The sequence below is a fragment of the Tachypleus tridentatus genome, chromosome 6, assembly GCF_004210375.1.
Source record: "Tachypleus tridentatus isolate NWPU-2018 chromosome 6, ASM421037v1, whole genome shotgun sequence".
In the NCBI taxonomy this organism is placed as follows: domain Eukaryota; kingdom Metazoa; phylum Arthropoda; class Merostomata; order Xiphosura; family Limulidae; genus Tachypleus; species Tachypleus tridentatus.
In genome coordinates, this window is record NC_134830.1 from 155,155,802 (window position 1) to 155,183,550 (window position 27,749).

The 27,749-nt window shown below is 31.5% G+C and overlaps 1 protein-coding gene and 1 long non-coding RNA gene across 3 annotated transcripts in view; both read right to left on the reverse strand.

Annotated features, from left to right (window-relative positions):
* Window positions 1-230: 230 nt before the first annotated feature.
* Window positions 231-27,749, reverse strand: part of LOC143254186 (uncharacterized) — a 50,748-nt gene continuing 23,229 nt past the window's right edge. The window contains exons 1-2 of one of the 2 annotated variants that reach the window (XM_076508983.1): window positions 1,557-1,601; window positions 232-871 (exon numbers count right to left, since the gene is read on the reverse strand). In XM_076508983.1, coding sequence (XP_076365098.1) covers window positions 542-871; window positions 1,557-1,568 — 342 coding nt within the window. In that variant the 5' untranslated portion in view covers window positions 1,569-1,601 and the 3' untranslated portion in view covers window positions 232-541. Of the gene's footprint in view, window positions 872-1,556; window positions 1,602-27,749 lie in introns of those variants that run through there. The other variant, XM_076508984.1, reaches the window with a different exon arrangement.
* LOC143251508 (uncharacterized) lies at window positions 17,085-21,628 on the reverse strand. Its single transcript, XR_013028609.1, has 3 exons — window positions 21,505-21,628; window positions 19,404-19,808; window positions 17,085-17,203 (listed from the first exon to the last, which is right to left on the reverse strand). It is a non-coding gene; the product is annotated as an uncharacterized LOC143251508 (long non-coding RNA).

Here is a 27,749-nt window from a genome sequence, read left to right on the forward strand (position 1 = left end):
CTTTCAGACATTACACATTACTTAGAAAACTTATTACTTATATTAACACTGAGAAATTGAAAACTCTTTAAATATTCAACAATTTTAAAACAGTAAAGTTAACAATGCAGCTTCTTACAAAAGTTAACAAAGCAGTGACGATATGGTGTGATTGTTATTAAAAGACCAGAGAATGCATTCTTATATCATGTGAGATAATGTTCACATTAATAAAAGACATGAACTAAGTCACGAATTATGAAAATTTTGGACTACTCTTTTGCTAATGAGAGGACAAGTATGTTTCATACGATAAGGATTTCAATCACTAATCCTCAGATGCATGAGCCGAGAGGTATGGCCTAGTGGTTAAATTGATTAACATTATTATTAGAAAAGTGAAACTTTGAAATACTTCCGCATTTAAATGTTGATATTATTACTTATTTATACTAACATGGACATAGAAATTAAGTGAGTTGTTACCAATTAACATCCACCAATACGATTTTATGTGTCCAAATGTAAACTGTCATTCATTCTTGGCTCAATATACAATATTTCACTTCTTCCTCCGAACTTTTTGTCTTGTTGTTCTTGTTCCTCTTCTTAACCTATCTCTTAAGTTAGGGTCACTGAAAAAAACCAAGCCTACGTCTGGGTCTCTTCTAAACATATTCTTCTTGTATCTTCTATTTTCGTTACATATTCCGAAATCTGGTTTCTTGTCAAAACCACTTTTATTCCTACATCTGTTAAGAGCTCTGCTATTTTCCCCTATATATTCGTATCCACTATTACCATTGTGGATGTTTCGGGTTATTTTGTTACTTCCGTTTTCAGCGTAATTTCCTACAGTGTAGACCGTAATCACCAAAAGTAGAATGAAATTCTGTAAAAAAATAAATATTTTTTTTATGAAACTATGACCATTAAAAAACAAACTACTTGCTTCTTCTGTGAGGAAATTCTGTAGACCCATAGTTTTTCACAAGAGAAACAGTTACACAAACTAGTACGATGTAAATTAGCTTATCCTATAACTTTTTCCCATAAAGTTTTAATATTTTATTGTGAAATGTTCAAACATAGAACAAACTATGTATAAAATAAATGGCATTATTCATGTTTAGTCCAAATCGTTTAGCCTAATTTGTATTAATAACTGTAATAGAAATGACTTATTAATTTAGTGAATGTAGTGAACATAAAGATTATTTTACTGGTATTGTGACAGATTCCGCGCGAAGAGCTTGATCGTAAATTCAACATAATTTTCTTGTTTGTTGTTTTATATGATGAGAGCGTTTGTCACAGTATTATTTTACTGGGAATTCTGTTACACTGAAATAGAATATATTTCTAAGAATTATATTATCAATTTATATTTCACTAACAATGTAATGAGATCAGGTCTATAATGAACAGAAATTAATTTTGGTCTATTTATCTCATATTATTTTGCCACTTCTTATACTGGAATAATACCATGCACCAAATACAACTATTTGTCTCCGGTGAGCTGTGCTAGAGTTTAACTGATAAGTAACTTACAGAATAAACTGTAAAACACTTACCACTAGCCTCATCTTTATTCCAGTGCAATAAGCAAAAGACCTTGATATCGGCTCTAAGTCAGTTCGTTATGTAATAGTGTTCTTCAAATTTACGAACTTTTATAGCGTATTGTAAATACGCAATCACAGTGAAGGCCACAGCTCTGAGTTACGAAACTGTTATAACCCAGATTACTATTTCATGATTTCAAATTATACAAAGGTCATACTTTATAATTGGCTTCTTCTCCAGATGTATTGACAAGCGAATTTAAATCACAAACTTTATAGAAATGTTTTCAGTTTTCTTTCTGACACTGATGTACTTTCAAAGTACGGTATCATGTTGAATAAGCCTTATGGGGTTTATATTACTTTTTCCAAAAGTAAAATACAGAGTTATTTGTTTCCCTTCGTTTCAATCTGAATTATTAAAAACTTTAATTTGTTTCTTTTAATGTTATACATTATTATTATTTATTTGTTTGTCACACTCCAAACGAGTTTAGGTTAGGTACAATTACGTTATGTTATGTGAAACTTTTTAAATAAGTTTATTTAACGTTAGTTAGGTGAAAATTTAACATTTTACTTAAATTATACGTTATACGGAGCGTCCAATAATTATTTCTTAATGTTTTAGTGTTCTATTTTCATAATACAGACAACTGAACGTATGGGGACCTCAACAGACCGATGTAGCTTTGCAATAACAAAAACACACAAACACAACTGAATATAAATAAACTTTCCAAACGCTAATTATTTATTGTCAGATACTTATTTAATAACAATTGTTTCACAGTTGGTATAGTATGTGTGATTAGCAAATCATGTTCTCATTAAATATGTTTCATTAGTGTTTCAATAAAAAGCTGTAAACAGATCTAAAATCGATGTGAATATTTACTTTACTTTACCAGCTTGTTTCCGAGTAATTGGTACGTGCTTCGTATGGAATGTTCTATTCTTTTTTTAAGGATAGTTACACTATCTTTATTAATTATAATACCTGTAATATAGGTTATATCGAATGAATCGATATATTTCTTATTAAATTTGGATCCTTTCTGGGTCATTACATCAGAAGCTAGTGAATATAGAAATACTGTTTGACCTTTAACAGTTTTGATGAATCTTATTAAATTGTACAATAATATGGTACACTGTTTTCCTTTATCGCAGGTAATCTGTAGCCATGCAGGAAATATCGAAGTGTTAACGTAAAGTAAAGCCAAATACACTGTTCTACAACATTCTTTCAGTTCATTATTGAAAGGAAACGACGAAAATATGTCAATAGAAATATTGTATGTTGGGACTGGAATGGACAAAAATGGAGAAATCTATAAACTTAAGTTTTATTTTCTAATTGTTTTGAAACCATGATTTCATTTGATAAATAAATATCTCCTATCAAATATTGTCTGAAATATAGTGATATCTGGTGTGACTGAAACAGTTTAAAAAAAACTTTTTTGTGTATGTGCCTGTCAACAAATGAGATTTTGATTCAAGATTATGATAAAATCCCATCTAATAAAGATTTCTGACTGTAGATGATGGTGAAGCACCAACAGTGAATTTAATTAGTCTTACCGCCACTATTTTAATTTCTTAAAATAAAAATAATGGCAAGATACCATGGTATCTTATAAAATAACTGTATTATCAAAAAAAAAATCGACTGTCACCAATCCTGCTTAATTCCAATTAAATATTAAAATTGATCTGTTGATTTAACGTGAGTGTGTAGCCCAATAATTTGTGATTTAGATTATGAGATTAGTGAACAAAATAAAGATGAGTTAATAAATAACTTGCTGCCTGATCAAAAAGCGGAAACGATTGCTGAAGCATTTGCAAATAACATAACAGCGAGACACGGTGTAACCCAGTACTTTCTGATGAATAGAGATGGTAACTTCGTTTTTACGTTAGAAAATTACATTGATCAATTGTTAAGTGTCCAGAAAACTGAAACAACTGCTTTCCATCCAGCTGCTACGGTATTAGTAGAAATATTCAACAGAACTTTGCGAGATATAATTTCTCAATATTTTGAGAAAGATAATAAAACTTGGGAAGAGCTGGTTCATTTATTACAAAAGTGCTGAAAATGAGTCTACTCTGGAAAGTCCGTTTTTTCTATTACATGGTAGAGATGTACTGCTGCCAAAGCAAGAGATAATGACCATAAAAATATTTTATCACGCAGAAGGTTATGATAACAAGACTGAGCTTTACAGAGACTGCAGTTAGTCTTTGAGATATTAAAAAACATTTAATACAACATGCTCAAAATAGAGAGAAACAAACAAATAAAAAGGCGAACCTAATGAAATAAAATTAATATATAAATTGTTGTTATATACCCTTATCGTTAATAGAGGAAACACCAAGAAATAAGTAGAACTGTGGAAAGACACTTTCAGAGCACTTAAACAAACAAGTTCAATCCATTTTGAGAATACAAAATGTGTAAAAAAAAGAAAACAGTTGGTACATGTTAATAGATTAAAGAAACTGAAGAAAGGAAACCCTATCTTTAAGAATATATGATTGATGAAAACCAAGCAACTGACAAAAAATAAAATTAAAGTCCAATCTTATTATTCGAATAAATTAAATTTATCTTATAACGATGAAGAGATAAGTAAAGCCTAGACAGAAAATTAAGAGTTAGAAGACGCTAATACCACATTAGTATCGAGGACAAGTTACAGGGTCTGTGTATCAAGAACATCTATGACGACGTAAGATGATACTGTTACCCATGATTATAACCTTAGATCACGTGGTCGTGTACCAACTCAACCAGAAGTAATCCTTACCCTACTAAAAACGAGTGAAATTTTGTTTCCAAGTAGTTGTACATAGACCCACAAATGACATTAACAGAGTTAATGAAACACTTGGTGTGCTAGAAGCTTTAACGATATATTAAGCAGTAGTCGTAGGTGTAATTAGACTTAAGTTAACAATGTGGGACGTGGATAAACAATATTTAATATTTTGTATATATATATATACTTGTGTCTGAGAGGTTGTCGGACATTTCTCTTTATATGTTTTAGTTGTAGAAATATCTGTCGCTTTACTATCCTTCATTATCCTTTTGATGAGTGGAAACATGGCGGCAAAGAACGTATTTTACCAATGAGAAATAAGACGCGTATGATTTTATTGAAGAAGAAAATCTTATATTATCATGAGATATGTGAATAATTTTCGAATTTTTACACTATGTTCGATTGATAGTTTGATCACAAGAAGAAGTAATATTGTTCGACAAATTTTTTTGACGTAAGTAGTCGTGATAATTTCGATGACGGTGGTTCGGAAAATATTACGTCATTTCATATGACAAATCAGGTAATAGCAATCTGATGTCCAGTAAGGATGATACAAGGAGGAACTAAGAAGTATGACACCTTATTTAGACGATATCTTGTTGACATTTGGAAATTTGTTATTAGAATTAAAGTATATTAAATATAGCATCACGATTTCCGATCGGATTCCATGAAAACGTGGTTAAATAGACGCAGATGAAAATGCTTTCAAATTTTTGTTCGCATAAGTAAATACAAACGATTTACGTCAATTAAACAAGAAAATCGAACAACAAAGACAGGTATAAATATAAATGGTTAACTTAACATGTCACTGTAATGAACTGATTAAACCAGTCTCTTCAATTAGATGACCAGAAATTCTCCTAAGTCTTAGTAAACATTAGAAACTTTTGTTCTTCTGAAGTATGGTATGAAGATATGTTTCAGTTAAAATCTATTGCTAAAAGAATGTCAAAAATTACCTTATTTTATATATATATAATTTACTTAATGTGACCTGTGATTGATATGAAAGACGCTTTAAGGGGCTTAATTAAAGTTGTCAAGTTCATAAGACATGTATATAATAAATTTTGTGAGGTATTATATAGCTGTATTTGTATCAACGTATCTATGTTAGTGTAATGTGTAAGGTTTGGTTTGTTTTGAATTTCGCGCAAAGCTAGACAAGGGCTATCTGCGCTAGCCGTCTCTAATTTAGCAGTATGAGACAAGAGGGAAGGCAGTTAGTCATCATCATTCACTTCCAACTCTTGGGCTACTCTTATACCAACGCATAGTGGGATTAACCATCACGTTATAACGACCCCAGGGTCGAAAGAGAGAGTATGTTTGGTGTGACGGGGATTCAAACCCTAGACTCTCAGATTACAAGTTGGGCGCCCTAACCACGTGGCCATGCCAGGCTGATCTACTTTTATTTAAATTATTAAAAAACAAGACAACGTGAAGTACAAACAATAAATATTTTATTAAACACGTAGACATGGCGTGACCTGATAGAAAGGTAGCGTTCGACTATTACATAATGTGCTTGTCTCGGATCCCAAACACGGCTATCGAACATGTTCACCTTTTCAGCACGTGTGAGCGTTATAACATTATGGTCAATGCCGCTATTGTTTCGTAAAATAATAGCCCAAGAGTTGGTGATGGGTGGTGTTGACCAGCTGCCTTCCCTCTAGTCTTACACTGCTAAATTAGGGACGGCTAGCACAGATAGCCCTCGAGTAGCTTTGTGCGAAATTCAAAAAACAACAAACAAACATTTTCACTTTTTTTCATTTTTTTTTTCAAAAATAAAAGTATTGAAATACTCAAATGGAATTATTATCTACTTCAAATTCTTTTCGGTTTGTTCAATTTTTAAACATGATTTTAACGATTTCGATTACCAGACAACAATATTAAGGTAATTTTACGTTTCGTTTTTTCTCTCATTATGTAGCAATTCTCTTGATGCTTATGTTTAAGTGGTGCTAGAAACATTTAAAAACAATCTTTATTGATGTTACGTTAGACACGAAGTTTTCAGCATCTCGTTTGCGTTTAAGGGTCAAATACTTTTACACGTTTAGAAAAATGTCAAGGGCGCAGTGTACTAGGAAGTTCTGAGTAGAAGTCTTAGTGTGATAACTGATATCTAACTAAACAACTTGTTTTGAATTTCGATTTCGTTCAAAATAACATGTTGGCACTGAGTAAAACCTTTACTTTTAATTTCGTGAAATGTGAAGACTAAGTCATATTTAACAGAATTAGTTAAGCCTAACACACAAAGTTGTAGGTGTGACTTTAAAGTAATATCGTTCATTATACGATACTCTCATATGGTTCATTTCAAAACATCCCTGCCACAAGTTCTCGGACAGGCCTGTTGGTTTAGTAATAGTATCTGCATATTCTAATGAAATTATTGCAATGTCCGAAAAAACTAAATCTGTCATACTTAAAACTTGACGTCAGAACATATATCACACTTAGGTTTCTTACACTTCGTTGTAAAAGTTGAGTTTGATTTTTTCAGAGATATCTTCTTATGATAATATAAAAACGACTTCCTATCAAAAGGAGAACATACAAAGTATAGAATATTAGGCCTTTTCTCAGCGGAATCACACATCCCACCCCTAATTACCAATTAAAATTTATATAATGTTCCATGATACTAAACATTTCGAAACCTGTTGAACAAATATCCCAAGTAGACCCTTCTGTATTTGTGTACATAACTTGAAACAACCAACTGAACTGTCCTGAACAGTACAGCAACACTATCCAGTTAGGATTCATGTCAACAGGAACAAAACATTTCTGTGAATGAATACATGTTGACTTACATATTTATGTTTCGTTTGCTGTCCCTGTTTAATGACGTCACTAGTTTATAACGGGTGGTGTGTGTGTTTGTGTTTTTTTATAGCAAAGACACATCGGGCTATTTGCTGTGTCCACCTAGGGGAATCGAACCTCCGATTTTAGCGTTGTAACTCCGTAGACTTACCGCTTTATCAGCGAAGGTCAAAGTAAAGCGAGTATAGCGTCAGTAAATATGAGGTAGAACCGCTCGTTCTTCAGACGAGTGCTATAGAACCAAGTTAATGGTAACGAATTTTCTTTGAACAACCCCAAATTATTATAATCGTCTCGTCTTACAAACAGGAAGCTTCTTATACTCTTATCTCAGGATCCAGGTGAGCCTAATGATATTTTTGTGTACATGCAAAGAATCACGAAAATCTTTGTTTCAGGAACTTCAAAGATAACATACAATAATGAGACGAAAGAACAACTTTACGAAGATATTTTTGTTTTACCTACGGTTTTGTCGTTAATAAAAAACTAACAAAAATATTCCAAACAATTACAACGTAGAGGTTCAAAGCAAGCTTTATCTAAAACCACACATGAGTACAATCCATTAATAAAAGGTAAAACAATGTATGCCATGAACTAATTAAAGAAGTTAATTAAATAATGAATAGTTATAAGTTAGTTTGGTTTTTGAATTTCGCGCAAAGCTACACGAGGGCTATATGCGCTAGCCGTCCATAATTTAGCAATGTAAGAAGGCAGATAGTTATCACCACCCACTGTCAACTTTTGGGCTACTCTTTTAACAACGAATAGTGGGATTGACCGCCACATTGTAATGCCCACATGGGTGAAAGGGTGAGCATGTTTAGTGCGACTGGTGTTTAGTCATGAAAATACGAAAAAATATATATTTCGTGAAACTGGATATGTTTCGTCTTCACCTTTTCAACAATCTTAAATTTAATAACAATAGCAAAGGTACTTCGGTTTAATATTTTGTAGACCCCAATCTACTGCCTGGTACGTTTTTTTTTCATTAACACGATAATTAAATAGGGCTTTTCAGTGAGTTTTGTTTTGTTTCGTGAAATATATCGCCCTCTAGTGACACAGAGACATACAAAACTAGAAACCGACTTTCGATACACGTGGTGAGCAAAGCAAAGATAGCCCTTAATGTAGCTTTGTGTTTAACCTCACACAATCGTGAGATATATCCACCACAATGAACATAAGTAAATGTCGTTTGTAATGAATTTATAACATAAGTATCCAAACTTTTATAAGGACAAGTTACTTCTGAGGTTACATTGAATACGACGTACGATATAACATAAACCTTTGTTGTCAAAACAACTAACATTGTTACGTAGAACTGAATGAGCAAGAGCCTCTTAAACGTAAATAAAAGCTAATAAAAGAAATGCAGCTTAACAACAGTCAAATAATCATTCAAATTTTGTTTTGACGTAAAGTTTGTTGATACTGATAGTTAACATTCTCTACAGTTGTTGGGATGGTGTATGCTTTAGAAATAGAGTTAAAACTTGGTTTCGTTTGTTTGTGAAATTCGTGAAAAGCTACACGAGGGTTTTCTGCGTTAGCCATCCCTAATTTAGCAGTATAAGACTAGAAGGAAGGCAACTTGTCATCACCTCCCACCCTTAGTCCTGGGCTACTCTTTTAACAACGAATAATGAGATTCACGTAACATTATAACTTCCACATAGCTGAAACAGCGACCATATTTCTTGTGACGGGGACTCGAACTTGCGACCCTCAGATTAGGAGTCGAGCTCTCTACCCAAGTGGCAGCTAAAGAGTAACACGAAAACAAAGATGAAATATGAAGTTTTGAATTTGAATTTGTATGTTCCTCGAGATTAGATTATGATGCTCTAGTAATCTATAAAAAAAATCTAAGAGCCGTATCTTCATCGGCCTCCACAGCTGCTAATAAGTTTTTCGGAGGAACCATCCACCTCCTCAACTCGTCTCAAATGAAATTTTGTATATTGTCTTAGGATGTTGAACGAAACAGAATAAAAGGTATTTTTCGAATGGGTGTTTTTTTCAGAAATATCTTTCATTTACATAAATTATTCGTATTTGTTTAAGTTTTGCTTCATAATTAACTGAACCAGCGTATGAGAACAAAACTTTTGTCCCTTTATTTGAGGGTGCGTGTCCTTTCTTACAGCAAAGCCACATCAGGATGTCTGCTGAGTCCACCGAAGGAAATCGAACCCATAATTTTATCGTTGTATATCCGCAGACGTACTGCTGTACCAGCGGGGGGACTCCTAAAACGTTTAACAGTTTTAAAGAATCTTATTAAATACAACAATAACATATGAAACTGTTTTCCTGCATCATAGTAAAACTGTAACCATGCAGGAAATATGGAAGTGTTAAAGTAAAGTACAGCTGTTTTAGTAATTTATTCAAAAGGAAACGATGAAAATAGGTCAATAAAATATTATATGTTGGGAATGAAATTGGAAAAAAAATGTAGAAATCTATAAATTTAAGTTTAATTGTTTTTTAATGTTTTGAAATTAGGATTGCAGTTAATAAATGGAAGTTTTCAATAATTTTTTTCAGGAATATAGTGCCATCTAGTGTGACTCAGACAATATAAAAGGAAATGAAAATAATTTATTTTACGTATGTGTCTGTTGACTAAAAATATTTTAATTTAAGATTATGGTAAAATCACATCGAATAATGATTTCTGACTGTAGATGGTAGTATCAAAAGCGAAGTTTAATTAGTCTGATGGTAAAGCATCAACTGTGAACTTTATTAGATTGATAGCTACTGCTTTCTTTTGTTAAAATGAATATAGGTCATAGTATTTAGTAAAATATTGTATTATGAAAGAAAGCTTCTACTGTCACGAATAATAGTACTGTACTACTGTACTAGGTATTGTAGCTGTACCTAGGATAAAAAAAACGACATTAATAGAGTTAATGTCAGCTTTAGTGACGAAACTAGTGGTGCACGACGAGCTTTTAACAATATATAAAGTTAAAAGCATAGCTGTAATTAGAATTACGTAGACAATACAGGATGTATATAGACATTACTGTATGAGTTATATAAATATGTGTCTGTGATTGTAAGATTTATATGTTTTAGCAGTTGACGTATCTGCAGGTTTACAACGATAATTATTATATAGATGAGTGTAAACATGGCGGTAAAGAATGTGTGTATTATACCACTAGAGAGTAAGACGGTCATGATTTTTATTGAAGAAGAAATTTTATATTATCGTGAGATAAGTGGATAATTGCTGAAAATATACCGTTTCCACAGTACATTCGATTAATAGTTTGATTACGAGAAGAACTAATATTGTTCGAGAAATCGTTTTACGTGAGTGGTCATGTTAGTTTCGATGACAGTGTCAATTTCATGTGACAAATTCCGGAACAGCTATCTTATGTTCAGTAATGATATTAGAGGAAATATTAATTAAAAATTATAATACCTAAGATGAACAATATCCTGTTAAGATAGAATATTTGTTAGTAGATTTAAAGAATATTAAAGATAGCTTTCCGATTTCCGATCGAACTCCAAAACGTGGTTTAATAGACACTAGTGGAAATATTTTGAAATTTTTGCAACCACAGATAATTTACGTGAATTAAAGAAGAAAACAGAACATCAAAAAGAAGTATCTATAGAAATGTTTAATTTAACATGTGATTATAATGAATTAATTAAACCAGAAACTTGAATTACATATGAAGGAAATTAAAAATGTATCATTAAGCCCTAGTAAACATTAATACCACTTTGATACCTACCAAAATAAGACTATCTGAGCGTCAAAAAGCAAAAACTAAAATGTTAGTTTTCAATTCTAGAATTCAAAATTTATTTATTAATATTATTATTATGCCTCTCGATTCCGTGAAGGAACATAGGGCCGCAATCGCTTGCGGATTCATTGACAGGCTGGTTTTTTAAGTGAGTAGATTGTTAGCACACTGAACAACCCCAACCAGGAGGAGAAACCTTAGCCGTCCCTAATTTTACTGTGTAAGACTAGAGGGAAGGCAGCTAGTCATCACCACCCACCACTAACTCTTGGGCTACTCTTTTACCAAAGCCTAGTGGGATTGACCGTAACATTATAACGCCCCCACGGTTGAAAGGACGAGCATGTTTAGAGCAACTGGGATGCGAACCCGCGACCCACGAATTACGAGTCGCACGTCTTAACACGCTCGGTCATGCCGGGGCAGAATTCAGAATAATTATCAACAATTATCATTTAAAGTTGAAAATAGTGTGACTGAGTTATCTACGTCAGTACAAGTAGTGTAAATAGCTGGAGACAGAAAGGTGAGTTCATGGTTTATTCGTACAAGTGAATTACATAAACTGTCAGATGAAATTATTGTACATCAAGTGAAGTAAAGACAGCTGCAGTAAAGGATTCACAATGAGTGTTCATAAAGATACCTTTGAAAGCAACAGATAGAAGATTCAAATTATTTAGGATTGTATACTTAAACCATTCGTTAGCTCTAACTGTGGAAATGACAGAGAAAGTTATGCTGAAATATATACAAGGTTCCATAGTGTATGTGATCCTGAACTATGCAAAAATAGAATAATTTTATATTTGCAAATTTGACACCAGGAACTTGATTATTTTATCTGTAAAAAATGAACTTATCTTTTCAATAGAATGCCCTAAATGAAATATAAATCGGTTTCGGTTATCGAACTGACGTAATTAAATTAAAGAATAGTGGATATCTTAGATTGTCTAAAACTTGTTCTACTAAAATCCAATGAATTACTTTATTCTATAGCTTAACAAGTAAAACTAAATATACAGGAAATATGTTAAATATAAGAATTTCCCTACGGACAAGAACTATTGACTATAAAAGAGTTACCGCTAATTAACAATATAAATATTGATTCACATCTTAAAGGCCTGTCAAACATATAAGATGAAATCCGAAACTTGTCCTGTTCGAGAGCTGGGTAAAGCTTCATCTAATTTCAACAACATGTAGACCACGTAAAAGCTGAACCAGGGATGATTATAGAACAACAATAATTCTATAAAACATGTTGAGAAAGTTTCCGATGCTCGTTTAGCGTTTAGTCTGAAATAAGTTGACGTTATCGAGGTTTGTAAAGGGTTGTGGAAACTATGGACACTGTATTAATGAGTGGAACTAGGAAGAAACTGTAACATCTTGACACCACTACAGTATGGAATAAAGTTACGGAGGATTGATTACTGAGAAACTTAAAACAACCTCTAATATAAACAGCTGGGTTATTGATTAAATATCGATAACAAGAATGTGAGTACAGATACAAGAAAAATCTCAGGGTCGAATATTTGGCCATGTATTAATATTTCTTCTAGAATATTTTTTTTTCGAATTGTTATCATTCGAAATATATTCTGTAGAAACTAACCTTAACAAGCATTTAGTTCTGTATCGAAACGGGTTCATGAAACACCAATAAAAACAGATAGACAGATATTTACTACTTTATTCAATTTATTGTTCTCTGTTTTCTATTACCGAAAAAACAAAATATATTTCAAAACAAAGTTTTTAATTTAACATAAAGTTTATAGTAATTTGAAGTATATATTGTTCCTTCACTAAAAAACCTAAAGTTTGTTAATTGAATAAAGTTCACATTTCAGAACACCATTTCTATCGGCGATAATTCAGATCCTAAGACGTTGCGAAAATAAAAACATATATAAAGTGCTATTTAACTTGAGATAACACCTCATATTGTTTATGTTGTTAAAAGTAAGTTATTTAATTAACGTTAATGACCTTTAAACGATTGGGAAAGTTCATTCGTGACGACGAGAAACTTAATTGAAGTGGAAATGTATCTGAAGACGTTTGGTTTGGATATTGAAACATTTATTAAGATAAAGAAGAGAACAACGTTTCCACCTTATTAGGTCATCTTCATGTTTATAAATAGTAAGAAATTTTCTCTTTGTTAATCTGAGGACGTTTATGTTTTAAGACATCTGTTAATTATTTGATTACTGTTGTAATTGGTTTCAATATGCACTACAAATTAATCTATATGTTTAATTTGTTTATTTATATAATGCTCGTTAAATATTCATATAAACCACGTATATATATATATCACTGTAATCTAATGTAACAAGTAATATATCACACACTCTATTACACTTATGAATCTCCTCTTCTTACAGCTACTTGTAAAGTAGAAGTTAAAATGTTTTATTCTTACCCTTTAATAAAAGTGAAAATTACTTGTACTGCACAAATACAGATATCCTCTCTATTCTCCTATCGACTTATCGATGACTTTTGTGACTTAAATCGCTAATATCAAGGGTAGGTTATTTGCAATAAATAAAATTCAGATAGCACTGTTGCTTTCCATTAAATAAACAAGGTGACCTAAGGCCCTAATGCTTCTCATTTTAATCACAATACGTTTTTAATGGGTATAAATTTTATCTTTTAAATATTACACATTACTTAGAAATGCAATTAACTATCAGAAAGCAGCAAATTCTTTAAATATTCAACAGTTTAAGAAAAGTAAAGATAACACAGTAGCTCCTTCCAAAAAATAACAAACCAGTGACGATATGACGTGATAGTTATTAAAATACCACACTATGCATTCTTATATCATGTGAGATAATACTGACATTAATAAAAAATACAGGATTATGTCCTTACCGTTAACCTTAAACAATTCGTTAGCTCTAACTGTGGAAATGTCAGAGGAAGATATGTTGAAATGTGTTGAATGTCCACTTAGAGCATGTGACCACAAACCATGTAAAAATAGAATGGTTATCACTAACCCATCTTAATCTCATAAAATTAATCTTATGACATATTCCTTATATTACGGCTAACAATATGTATAAATATTATTCACTAGATATATAATCATACTCTGATCACCATTGGTTCATTAAATCAGAACTTCGTGAATACAGTAAAACCGTTTCAGTTTTAACAGTCATGATGAATGTTATCAAATTCCCAATAAATTGTCACAGTATTCCCATATCACAGTAAAACTGTAACCATGCAGGAATTATGAAAGTGTTAACGTAAACTAAAGCCAATGTGCTCCTTCTTCTACTCTGTTTTGTTAATTGTTGTAAAAGAAACGACCAAAAAAAATAAATAAAATTAATTTATATTGGGACTTGAATTGCCAAATATGGAGAAATCTATAAATTTAAGTTTTATTCTTTTTAATGTTCTGGAATATAGTGACATTTAAGCCTCTGTGCTGCAGCTGAACGAGTCACACACCTTAACGTGTTTGGCCATGGCGGGCCAGGAAGTGTAGCAGAAATAAGACAGAAAATCATAATTTCGTAGAATTTTCCAAAATCAAGGCAAGTATTTAATAACAATGACAAACATTAATTTGTTTCATCAGATATAAAAGCAAATAATGTTTATTTCAAAAGAGTCTTAGTAAATTACCATATGTTAATTGCAAATGTTATGTTACATCACAAGTGTTTTAGAAAATTATCTCACGTTTGTTACAAGTACGGTTTTATGTCATAAATGTTTCAGTTAAATATTGTTGCTCTTTGCATGCCCTTTAAGAAGAAAAACTATCTTAGAATTATAGAGTTTTGTGTTACAGTTTAGATCGATAAATTAATTTTTTTGCACTAAAAAACGTTCAGAGAGACTGTATCATTAAATACAATTTCCGATACATTTTATCCCAGTATGGAAATTAAAGTCCAGTCATATTATAAGCCGTTATAGTCCGCATATATACCGTACAACGCAGTACAGAAACTGTTGAATTTTGCACCAGTAAAGAATATTCAGATACATTTTATCCCAGTACAGAAAGTTCAGAGATATTGTACGACTATATAAGAAACGTAAATTAAGACACACGTTAGTTAGTCTTGCAGACAAAACAAGCTCTACGGTGCGTCCAATAATTATTTCTTATTTACTTAATGTTCTATGTTTCACATTAAAGACAACTGAACAGATAGCTCGATGTGGCTTTGCCATCGTGAAAACTCACATACAACTGAATATAAATAAACTTACTGAACGCTATTTTCTACAGACACGTGCTTGTATCGTAACAATGTTTTCTCAGTTGGCACTACATGTATGCTTAACAACTCATGTTCTCATTAAATAAGTTCCTTTACCCACTTTATTTTTTCAATTAACAGCTCTTGAAAAATGTATAAATAGATCTCAAATCAATTCAAGTGTTTGATATACTTTACTATCATGTTTCTGAGCATACGTGCGTACTTCTAATATATGTTTCAATTTTTTTAAGGTTATTTTCAGTATCCTTATTGATTATAATGTCTGTAATATATTTACTTTATAATATGTATAATGTATGTTGTATTAAATGGGTAACTTAAATAGCATTCCGAAAACTATGTTTGACGTATTTAAGACTGTATATATACAAACATGCTTAGAGTGTGGTTATAATACTATTACGATGAACACTTCTACTTGTTCAAAATCTTTAAAGAACTATTTAGAATATGTAACCGTTTACATTGTAATAGATCTAACACTAATGTCTCATGTGATGTGTAAATCTATGTTACTATGTTTATCAGTTTTACGTTTTATTCACTTTTTCATTATGATTATTCAACACTATTAGTTTGATATCTTGTTTAGAAACAACCTAAATTATAAGGGAAATTCTCAACATTATGACTGATAATAAGTGTAAATCTTATTCTCAATCACCTATATTAATCACTCAATTAATTATCAAATTCTGATCCCCGTTGGTTGATAAGATCAGAAGCTACTGAATATAACAAACTGCTTTACTTTTAACAGTTTTGATGAATCTTATTCAACTCGACAATAAAGTGTCAAATTGTTTTAATATATGACAATAAAACTGTTGAAATGCAGAAAACCTGGAAATGTTACGTAAAGTAAAGCCAGTGAGTTCGTTCCTCCATACTGTTTCAAATAACTATTGAAATGGAAAAGACGAAAATAGATCAATAAAAGTATTTCATGTTGCAACTGGAATTGACAAAAATGGAGAAATATGTAAACTTAAGTATAGTTTTTCTTAAATGATCTGAAACCATGATTTCATTTGATAAATGCAATTTTCTTATCAAAAGTTTTCTGGAATATGGCGTCATCTAGTTTGACTCGAACAGTGTATGCCTGTCGATTAATGAGATTTTAAATTAAAATTATGATAAAATCACATCTAATAATGGTTTCTGACTGTATATGTGGTAAAGCATCCAATGTGAACTTTATTAGACTGACAACTGCTGCTTTCATTTGTTAAAATCAAAATAGATTGTTAGATAACATAGCATCTAATAAAATGAACTGTATTATGAAAGAGAGCTTTTACTGTAGCTAATCTTACTTCATATTTCTTAAAAGTACTTGGAGAATTGGTTAATTACCTATCAAAATTCATCTGTTAGTGTCACGTGATAGTGTGACCCAATAATATTATTGCATAAGGAGTTTTGAATTATATTCCTTAGATCTTTTGCAATATTACCTTGACCTAATAACTTGAATTCCATACAAGGTATTTTGCTTTTATAAGTAGATTTTCCATAAGTTACGTAAACTTCGAAATAAATATTCATTTTTTTACTATCACGTAAAAATTATTTACAAATCGGTAAGAAAATAAACTCCTACTTAGTTCAATTTATTATTTCCTTTATCACAATGAATATTTTATAGTATTATGTTTCTGAAGAAAAATATAAACTGATGAAAAGAGAATAAAATTGATAACAAATGAATATATATCTTTATTCATCTAGAATTTTTTTGGAAATACTCGTCTCTTATTTTCAAATCTACATGTCGTTGTCTTTCCATTTCTAAATGTATCAGCTTGGTGTCGGTTGACTCTATGAAGCCATTGTTTCTTTATCCAGTGTTTATTACGTGCTTTGCTGGCCTGTTCAAACAAAAAATTTGAAAACTTTGTATAATTTGATTGTCAACTCTACGAGAATTTCGAAGGAACCGAATAACCAGTTGTACCAGATATATATGTTATAATTGTGTAGAACACCTTTCATATTTCTTTTGGCACAATTAATGTATAATTGCTCTCATATCGTTCATAGACTTTGTTCCTAGCAGTGTTATTAGTTCATTTAGCAATATAATTGCAACAAACTAGTGAACGTTTAAATGAAAGAAAACGTGAAACAAAATAATACTTCCCAACAACCTAGTAGTAGACAAGGCCACCAATAGAGAAACATTAATTTTTTAAACAAATATTTTACAAGCCTCATAATATTTTGCTTAATAATAAGAAATGTGATACAGGTTACAGTGAGGTATCAGTACTAACGTGCATAAAACAATGATGATTATATAACAACAATGATTTTATAAAAGGTGTTGTGAAAGTTTCCGCTGCTCGTTTAGCGTTTAGTTTAGTCTGTAATTAGTTGATGCTATCAGCTGGCTTATAGATCAAATATCGATAACAAGAATGTGAGTACAGATAAAAGATAAATTTCAGGATCAAACATTTCACCACGTGGTAATATTTCTTCTAGAACATTTCTTCTTCGAATTGTCAACACTTGAAATATGTTCTACATAAACTAACCTAAGCAAGCATTTCAATATATGTATCGAAAAATGTTCCTGGAACAGAAGAAACACACAGAGACAGATCAACGAAAGTTTTCTTTTAAATATAAATTACACTTTATTTCTTACTTGATTCAGTTTATTCTTTTGTGTTTTCTATAACCACAAAATAATCAAACTAAATTTCAATGCAATTTTTATTTCAATATTCAGTTTACAATAAGTTCAAGAATATATTTTTCTTGCACTATATAACCTTCTGGTGTTATTTAAATAAAGGTAAGATTTCAGAATATCATTTCTATCAGCGATAATCAGGATCCTAAAAACCAGTGAAAAAATAAAACGTATATGAACTTTCATATCAATTGAATTAAAACCACAAAACTGTCGATGTTGTCATAAGTTATTGTAATAACTTTAATGATTTTTAAAGGATATGGGAAGTTTATTCGTATTCACAAACTTTATTGAAGTAAAAATTAATCTCAAGACGTTTGGTATGGGTATTAATACCTTTATTCAGATAAAGTTGGGAACAATGTTTCCACCTTCTTAGGTCAACTTCAGGTTAACACATAGCTGCAAACTTTCCCTTTGTTAATCTCAGGATGTTTGTGTTTTAAAAATACTACTAATTATTTTGTTACAGTTGTATTTGGTTTCATATGAACTATTCAATAATCTGTATATATACACACACGTAAATTTTCTATTTATATATGTTCAATTTAATAAAATGTTTATATAACAGACTTATATATAAATATCTTGTGTGAGATATAACGTATCACACAGGTTATTCAACTTATGAATCTCCAACTCTTTCTTCACAGTTACATGTAAAGTAGAAGTTAAAATGTTCCAATCTTAACCTTTAATAAACCTGAAAATTTCTATTCTGTACAAATACAACAATTCTCTCTCATTTCCCAACAAGTTAGCAATGACTTGAGTGAATTTAATCACTAATATCTGGAGTCGGTTCTATGCGATTACAAATTTCTCATAGCCCAATGTGTAGCTATACTTTAAGAAAACAACTTGACCTAACCCTTATGTTTCTTATTTCAGAACTAATCATTTTTTAATGTGTAGAAATTTTAAGCTATTAGACATTACACATTACTTAGAAAACAAATTACTTTTCTTAACCTTCAGAGAGCAGCATTTTTTTAAATATTCAGAACTTTTAAAAATAGTAAAGTTAACAAAGCAGGTTCTTCCAAACCACTGACGATATTGTATGACAGTTATTAAAAGAGCAGACTATGCATTCTTATATCATGTGAGAAAATATTCACATTAATAAAAGAAATATTGCATATGTCAAAAATTTTGATAATTTTGGGCTGCACTCTTTCCAATGAGAGTGCAAGCACGTTTGACACCATAGGAATTTGAACACGCGATCTACAGACTCACAAGTCGAGTTTAATGGTCAGTGGTTAAATTGATTAAATTTATTCGAAACGCTTTCGTATTTAAATTTTGATATACTCATTTATTTATATTAACTTCAACATCGAAATTAATTGAGCTCTTACCAATTATCATCCAGCAGTGTGATTCTAAGCATCCAAATAAAAACTTTCATTTCTTGTTAGTTCACTATTCAATAATCTTTCTCTTAGATCATTTCCGAACTCAATTTCTGATTGTTTTGCTGTTCGTGTTTCTCTTCCCAACCCACCTCTTAAGTTAAGGCCACTGTCAAAACCAGCCAAAGTTTGGGTCTTTTCAAACATATTCTTGTATTTTCCATTTCCACTACCTATTACGAATCCTGGTTTACTGGTAAAACCACTTTTATTCCTATCTCTGTCAACAGCGCTTCTATTTCCCCTTTAATCTTTATGACCACCATAACCATTGTAAATGTTTTCGGTTATTTCGTTCCTAGCGTCACTTCTGACAGTGTGAACGATAATAATCAAAAGTAGAAAGAAAACCTGAAAAAATAAACAGCAAAAATCATTTCCCTTATGAAACTATGACCAATAAAAACAAACAAGCTACTCGGTTGGTCTGTGAGGAAGTTGTGTAGATCCATAGTTATTTTACAGACACAAACAGATACACAAACACAAACTCGTACAATGTAACTCAGCCTATCGTATAACAATCTCCCCATAAAGCTTTAAGATTTTATTGTAAAATGTTCTTATGTAGAATAGATTACTATAAAACAAATGGCATTATTCTTCTAAAGTCTAAATCGTTAAGCCTAACTTGTATAAATAAATGTATTTGAAATTTCAAAAGATTGAAAATATACTAAATCTAGTCAACATAAGCGTTATTTTGCTGATGTTGTGACAGATACCATACGAAGAGCATGGTGGGAAATTCGACATAATTCCTCCTGTTTGTTGTTTCATATGAAGAGAACATTTGTCAAAGTGCTGTTTTACTGGGAATTCTTTTATACTATATATAAGTACCTTTTTAAGAATTGCGTTATCTATTTATATCTTAATTACAATGTCCCGAAATTTGATCAGTAATTAATTTTTGTCTAATTACACTGGGGAACACTTTTTCAGTAACTTTGAGTTGCATTGGATATTTTAACTGATTCTGAAGGAGTTTAAGGCGCTGATTTCAAATCTGAAATTAGTGTTTCTCTACAAGCTCTAGTTTGTATGCAATTTGAGGTTAATGAAATTGTACAAATGTGAACTTGCGTAAACCATGAATAATCATTTTCACGTCCTTATATATAGATAGCTTCTAATATTTTGATCATTCTTCTTTTGTTTCAGATCAAACATGGCTTCCAAAAATAGATATCATTGCAGAAACAAGCCTGATGCATTCTGCTACATATGTGGATGCTACACACTCAATCGTCACAAACGTAACATATCCTCGTTCGTCAAGCGTGCCTACAAGGCATATTTTGAAGTTCATCTTGGTGATCAAGACAAGCAATGGGCTCCTCATGTTGTGTGCCACAATTGTGAGGAAATGCTTCGAGACTGGACCAAAGGAAAACGCAATGGTCTGCCTTTTGGTGTTCCAATGATTTGGCGCGAGCCCACCAACCATGTAACTGACTGTTATTTCTGCATGGTAAACACAACGGGTGTTGGGAAGAAAAACCGACATAAGATTACGTATCCGAACATTCCCTCAGCTATTCGGCCTGCTCTGCAATCTGAAGAAGTTCCTGTTCCAGTTTTCAAAGGCTTGCCTTCATTGTACGATAAAGACATTGGACATGATACAAGCGAACAAGACAGTTGTGACAGTGAATTGTCAGAAAAGTGTACACAATCGGAGAACTGTTCTTCTGACCCTGAACCTTTCCCCGTCCCGAAATTGATAAGCTATTCCTATAATTTCCTATAATAACGAAAAATTAAAAAATAAATAAAAATGTCAAATTGCATAAAATTTGTAGCTTGCAGACAAAAACCGACTTCAGATTTGAAATCAACACACTCAAATTGACTATAGAAAGGTCTTTTTTTAAATGCAACAAAATGAGTGTTCCCCAGTGTTATCTCATATTATTCTGCGTAGAGAAGTGCTAATTTTTATACTGAAATAATACCACACAACAAATACAACTATTTGTCTCCGGTGACTTGTGTTACAGTTTAACCAATAATTAACTTATATAATAAACTGTAGAAGACTTACCACTGTTTTCATCTTCATTAGAGGGCGATAAGGTAGAAGACGTTGATAGCACCTGTAAGTTAGTCGGTTATGTTAAAAGCATTCTTTAAGTTTTCGTATTTACCAAACGTGGGGATATGACGCAATCATACTGAAGGCATAGCTGTGAATTACGAAATTCTCGTATGTTATATGACAAATTATGCGAAGGTCATATTTCATAATTGGCTATTTCGTCAGATTTATTGCGAAACGAATTTAGATAACAAATGAACGCAACAAATTTCACAAAATGTTTTTAATTTCTTTTGGATACTGGTGTATTTTCAAAATCCGTCATCATGACAAATAGACATTATGGTGTTTATATCGTCAGTTCTTCGAAAAGTAAATTACAGAATAATTTGTTTCTCTTTCTTGAAATCTGAATTATTTTATGTGAAAAATTTATTTGTCTTCTATTTTACATTTTATTATTATTTATTTGTTTTTCATACTCCTGTTCAGTTTAGGATAGGTAAACTGACGTTATGTTTTCTGAATCTTTCACTCTGAGTTATTAATGACAACATTATGTGTAAAGTTCTCATTTTACTTAAATTATACGTTTCACGGTGGTTCCAATAATTATTTCTTATTTACTTAATGTTCTATGTTTCACAGTAGAGACAACTGAATACACGGAAAACTCAGACAGATAGTCGGATGTGGCTATGCTGTAATAAAAGCACATATATAAATAAACTTACCGAAAGCTATTTTCTATTGACAAGTACTTATATCATCAGAGTTTCTTCCCAGTTGGTATAGAATGTAAGAGTAACCTCTCTTGTTGTCGTTAAATAAATTTCTTTATATAGTAAACTTATATCGTATTCCGCAATCTATGTTTGCCTTTTACAAGCCGGTCGGTAAAGAAACACGCATTCAGCAATAGATATTACACATATATAGTGTGGTTGTAATAATATTATGATAAACTCTTCAACATCTTGAAAATATCTGCAAAATAATCAGGAAATGCAACGGTTAACAATGTAATGGGTCTAACACTAACGTGTCATGTTAAGTGTAAATGTATTTTATAATGTTTATTAGGTTTCATTTTATTCACTTTTTTACGATTACACTACATTATTAGCTTGATATCTTGTTTAGAAATAACCTAGATCTTATGAAATATTGTTGATATTATGGCTGTTAAGAACTAGAAATGTTATTCTTAATTAGCTGTATTAATCTCTGGATTTATTATCTAATTCTGATCACCTTTGGTTCATTAGATCACAAGTTAGTGAATATAATAAAATCGTTTGTGCTTTTAAGAGTTTTGATGAATGTTATTAAAATAAACAATAAAATGTCATACTGTTTTCCTGTATCACAGTAAAACTGTAACCATGCAGGAAATATGGAAGTGTCAACGTAAAGTAAGGCCAATGTCCTTCTTCTTCCACACTAATTTAGTTACTTATTAAAAAGGAAACGATTAAAATAGGTAAAAAAAAAACTATTGTATGTTGGGACTGGAACTGCCATACATGGAGAAATATATAAATTTAAGTTTTATTTTTTTATACGTTCTGAAATCATGATTTCATTTGATAAATGGAAGTTTTCTATCAAAAAAATTGTTCTTGAATATAGCGCCATCTAGTTGTACTGAACAGTATAAAAGGAAAGAAAAAAGATTGTTTTGTGTTTGTGCCTGTTGACTTAGGAAATTTTAATTTAAGATTATAATAAAATCACATCTAATAATGATTTTTGACTATAGATGGTAGTAACGATTCAATAGCGAACTTTAATTAATCAGACGGTCACTGCTTTCATTTTTATTTTTTTTTAAATTAATCTTTTGATGTCACATCAGTGTGCGGCCCAATAATATCACTGATTATGCAGTTTTGAAGACTGTTTGTTCGAAAGATATTTTGCAATACTACATAAGTCTGATAATTTAAATTATATACAACTTATTTCAGTTTCAAAAATAAATTTTCTATAATTCATATACCAAGACTTCGAAATTAATATTCTTTCTTTTTCGTGTAGAAATTGTTTACAAATTAGAAAGAAAACAAACTTTTAGTTAGATATATTTATTATTTCCCTCATCACAGTGACATTTTTTATTATTATGTTCATAAACAAAATTTATACAAACATAAGAAAAGAGAAGAACATTGATAACAAATGAATATATATCACACTCATCTAGACTTTTTTGGGAAAAAACTCGATTTTTATTTCCAAAATACATTTTGCAGTTCGACTTTCATGTATCAAGTTGGAATCAGGCTAACTGTTTGTAGCCCTTGTTTCTTTATCCAGTGTTCATAACGAGCTTTGCCATCCTGTTCACACAAAAACATAAAAAGTTTGTATGACTTGAATGTCAACTCTACGAAATTTTCGAAAGTATCGAATTAGCAGTAGAACACCTTTCAGACTTCTTATGGAAAAATCAATGTACAACTCCTACTCACCAACAAGCATTGGTATTAATTAATATAGCAATATTGTTGTAATAAACAAGTGAATGTTTATATGAAAGAATGTGTAATACTTCCTTACCACGTAGTAGTAGACAAGGTCACTGATAGATAGAAACATTGGCCCGGCATGGCCAAGCGCGTTAAGGCGTGCGACTCAGAATCCAAGGATCGCAGGTTCGCATCCATGTCGCGCCAAACATGCTTGCCCTTTCAGTCGTGGGGGCGTTATAATGTGACAGTCAATCCCACTATTCGTTGGTAAAAGAGTAGCCCAAAAGTTGGTGGTGGGTGGTGATGACTAGCTGCCTTCCCTCTAGTCTTACCCTGCAAAATTAGGGACGACTAGCACAGATAGCACTCGAGTCGCTTTGTGCGAAATTCAAAAACAAAACAAATAGAGAAATATTAGCTGCAGTAGTACAGCATCATGTGAGGAATAGTAAACACAAGACACGACAGAGTGAAATAAATTATGATTTATTTCTTGGAAAATATGAAAGAAAACATAGAGAGAGCGTAATACATTACTAGAATATATTTGTAGGAAAAGTGAACCTTGTTTGTTAGAAATAAAATTAATTAGATAATAGTGTTAACTGAAAATAATCCTATAGAACAAAATCCTCATAAAATGCCAGAGATTGACAAGTGTGAAACATATGTTTGAACAAGCGGTAACAGAGGACAGTATCAGTCATTATGTATCCCCCGTTGCACAAAGTCCTAAGAAGGACGGAAAATTAAAGTTTTTGGTAGAATTTTAAAAAGTGATTGTTGTAACAGTTGAAGACATTTATCTCTTACGTAATATACAGGATCCTTTACATAGGTTCTGTAATAGTAAATACATTTCATCTATTGAATGTAATGAGGATACTGGCAAGTATAAATAAAAGATAAAGCTAAAACTGCTTTTGTGTTACCTTCAGGTAAATATCACTTAAACAGAATGTACTTTGGTTCATGTAATGTTTCTTCAACATTCAAGATATTAATGTATGTTGTATTATTACATCTACAACATTCAGAAATTTCTGTTACTTAGATGATGTGAAAACGTTCCCTGCGACTACAGAAGAACATATACGAATATTAAAATGTGTATTTGATAGGTTACGAGAAGGAACTTCAACGATGAAACCAATCACATGTCAGTTGTTGATAAAAGAAATAGAATATCTAGATCATTTAGTAACTTCAGACGGTGTAAAATCTAACACTAAAAAATTAGATATTCGTCCATTTCTAGGATTTATAGGATTTTATCGTAAGTTCATACCAGATTTTTAGTTGTTGACAAATCTCTAACTGAGCTAACTAAGAATTGAACACATGTTATTTGGACAGATAAAAGACAAAAAGGTTTCGTGAAATTAGGAGACGCTGTATTAAAATCTATCATTTTAAGTTACTCAGGCGTTAGTAAATAAATTATCATAAACATATATATTTCAGGTTATTCTATAAATGCAGTGTTGCCATAATTAAATGAAAACAAAAAATAACATCCTTTAACCTATTACAGTAGAAAGTTATGAAAAGCTGAAGTAAATTACACGGTCTCAGAACAAGTATGTTTAGCCGTAATGTATTGAATGAAAACCTTTTGTTGTTATCTGTATGGTAGGAAATTTACTATCATCACATGTCATGTACCATTAAGATTAGAAATGACATTAATGAACTCTTCCTCGATGTTAGCCATGTTGGTCATTCTTATTCCAAGATTATGATTTTGAAGTAATTCATATAACAGGTAGAAAATATTCTAATGTGAGTACTCCATATAACATAATAGTAAGAGGCACTGAAACTGAAGAGAATAATCTATTAACAAAATAAGAGAAAGTAAAACTGAAAATGAGGATGAATTAGAAGTAATTTTGGATTAAAAACATGTGATTATTAAACAAAATAAAGATGAGTTAATAAATAACTTGTGTTCCTGATAAAAAAGTGAAAACGATTGCTAAAGCATATGTAAATAACATTGTAGCTAGACACGTTGTACTCCAGAATGTACTGTTAGATATAGAAAGATAATAAAAGAAATTTCACAGTTGTTATATACCAAAAAAACAACAAAACTGAAACAACTGCTTTTCGTTCAGCTCCCACCGTATTAGTAGAAATATTCAGAAGAAATTTGTTGGATACGATGTTTCAATGCTGTGAGAAAGATCAGAAAACTTGGGAAGAGCTGGTTCATTTATTACAAAGTGCTGAAAATAAGTCTACTTTGGGTAGTCCGTATTTTCAACTACATGGTAGAGATGTAATGCTGCCTATATTAATTATAGTGTAAAATATTTAATCATGCTGTGGATTATGATTACAAGACTGAGTTATAACAAAGAATGTCCATGTCTTTTGAGTTAACTGTTACACATTTAACAAGAGCTGCTGAACATAGAGAAAAACGAGGAAATATGTTTGTTTGTTTTGAATTTTGCGGAAACAACTCGAGGGCTATCTGCGCTATCCGTCCCTAATATCGCAATGTAAGAATAGTGGAAGGCAGCTAGTTATCACCAACCACTGTCAACTCTTGGGCCACTCTTTTATGACGCCCCCACGGCTGTAAAGGCGAGCATGTTTTAGTGTGACTGGGATTCTTACCCGCGACCCTCGGATTACGAGTCGAAAGCCTTACCCCACCTGGTTATGCCGGTCCTGTGCAGATCGATTGTAAAATGAAAGATTCTCGTGTACATTATATACACGTGCGTGTGTGATTGCGAGTCGAATTAACAGTTAAACTATTTTTTTTTATATTTTTTAAAATAGGAAATAGAAAGAAACTAGTAAAACTATGAAAAGGCCTTCTTAGAGTCCTAAAAAAACCAAGTCGAATTTATTTTGAAATTCAAGAAATCCATCAAAAACGAAAACAGTTGGCACGTGTTAAAGAAACTGAAGGGAAAAAAAAACCATATCAGTACGTATATATGACTGAGGAAAACCAGCTGACTGATAAAAAGAAAATATTGAGGTCGAATCTAATTACTCAAATAAACTAGATTTATCTTTTGATGATGAAGAGATAAGTGAAGCAGATATATAATTAAAAGTTAGATGACATTAATACCATATTAGGTGGTGGAAATGTTGAAACAGAGGGTCAAGTGACGTTAACATCACTGTGCCCATGGACAGTTTGTCAATAACGCCTACAACGATGTAAGTTTATAGTGTTAAAGATGATTATAGGGGTAGATTAAGTGGTCCTGTGCCAAGTCAACCTGAAGTAATGCTTACCACTACAAAGTGACGAGTGAAATTCAATCCACAAGTAGCTGTATTTAGAATAAAAATGACATTAATAGAGTTAATGCTTGCTCTAATGACGAAACTGGTTGTGTGCAACAAGCTTATATCAATATGTTAAGAGAAATGCATAACTGTAATTAGAATTACGTGGACAACATGGGATATGTATGAACATTGCTGTGTGGTTGTATAGATATGTGTGTATGGTTATAAGGCTCTTGTCTTTATATGTTTTGATAGTTCATACATCTGTTGATTTACTACGATAACACTGGGGAACACTCATTTTGTTGCATTTTAAAAAAGACCTTTCTATTTTGAGTGTGTTGATTTCAAATCTGAAGTCGGTTTTTGTCTGCAAGATACAGATTTTATGCAATTTGACATTTTTATTTATTTTTTAATTTTTCGTTATTATAGGAAATTATAGGAATAGCAGGCCGAATAGCTGAGAGAATGTTCGGATACGTAATCTTATGTCGGTTTTTCTTCCCAACA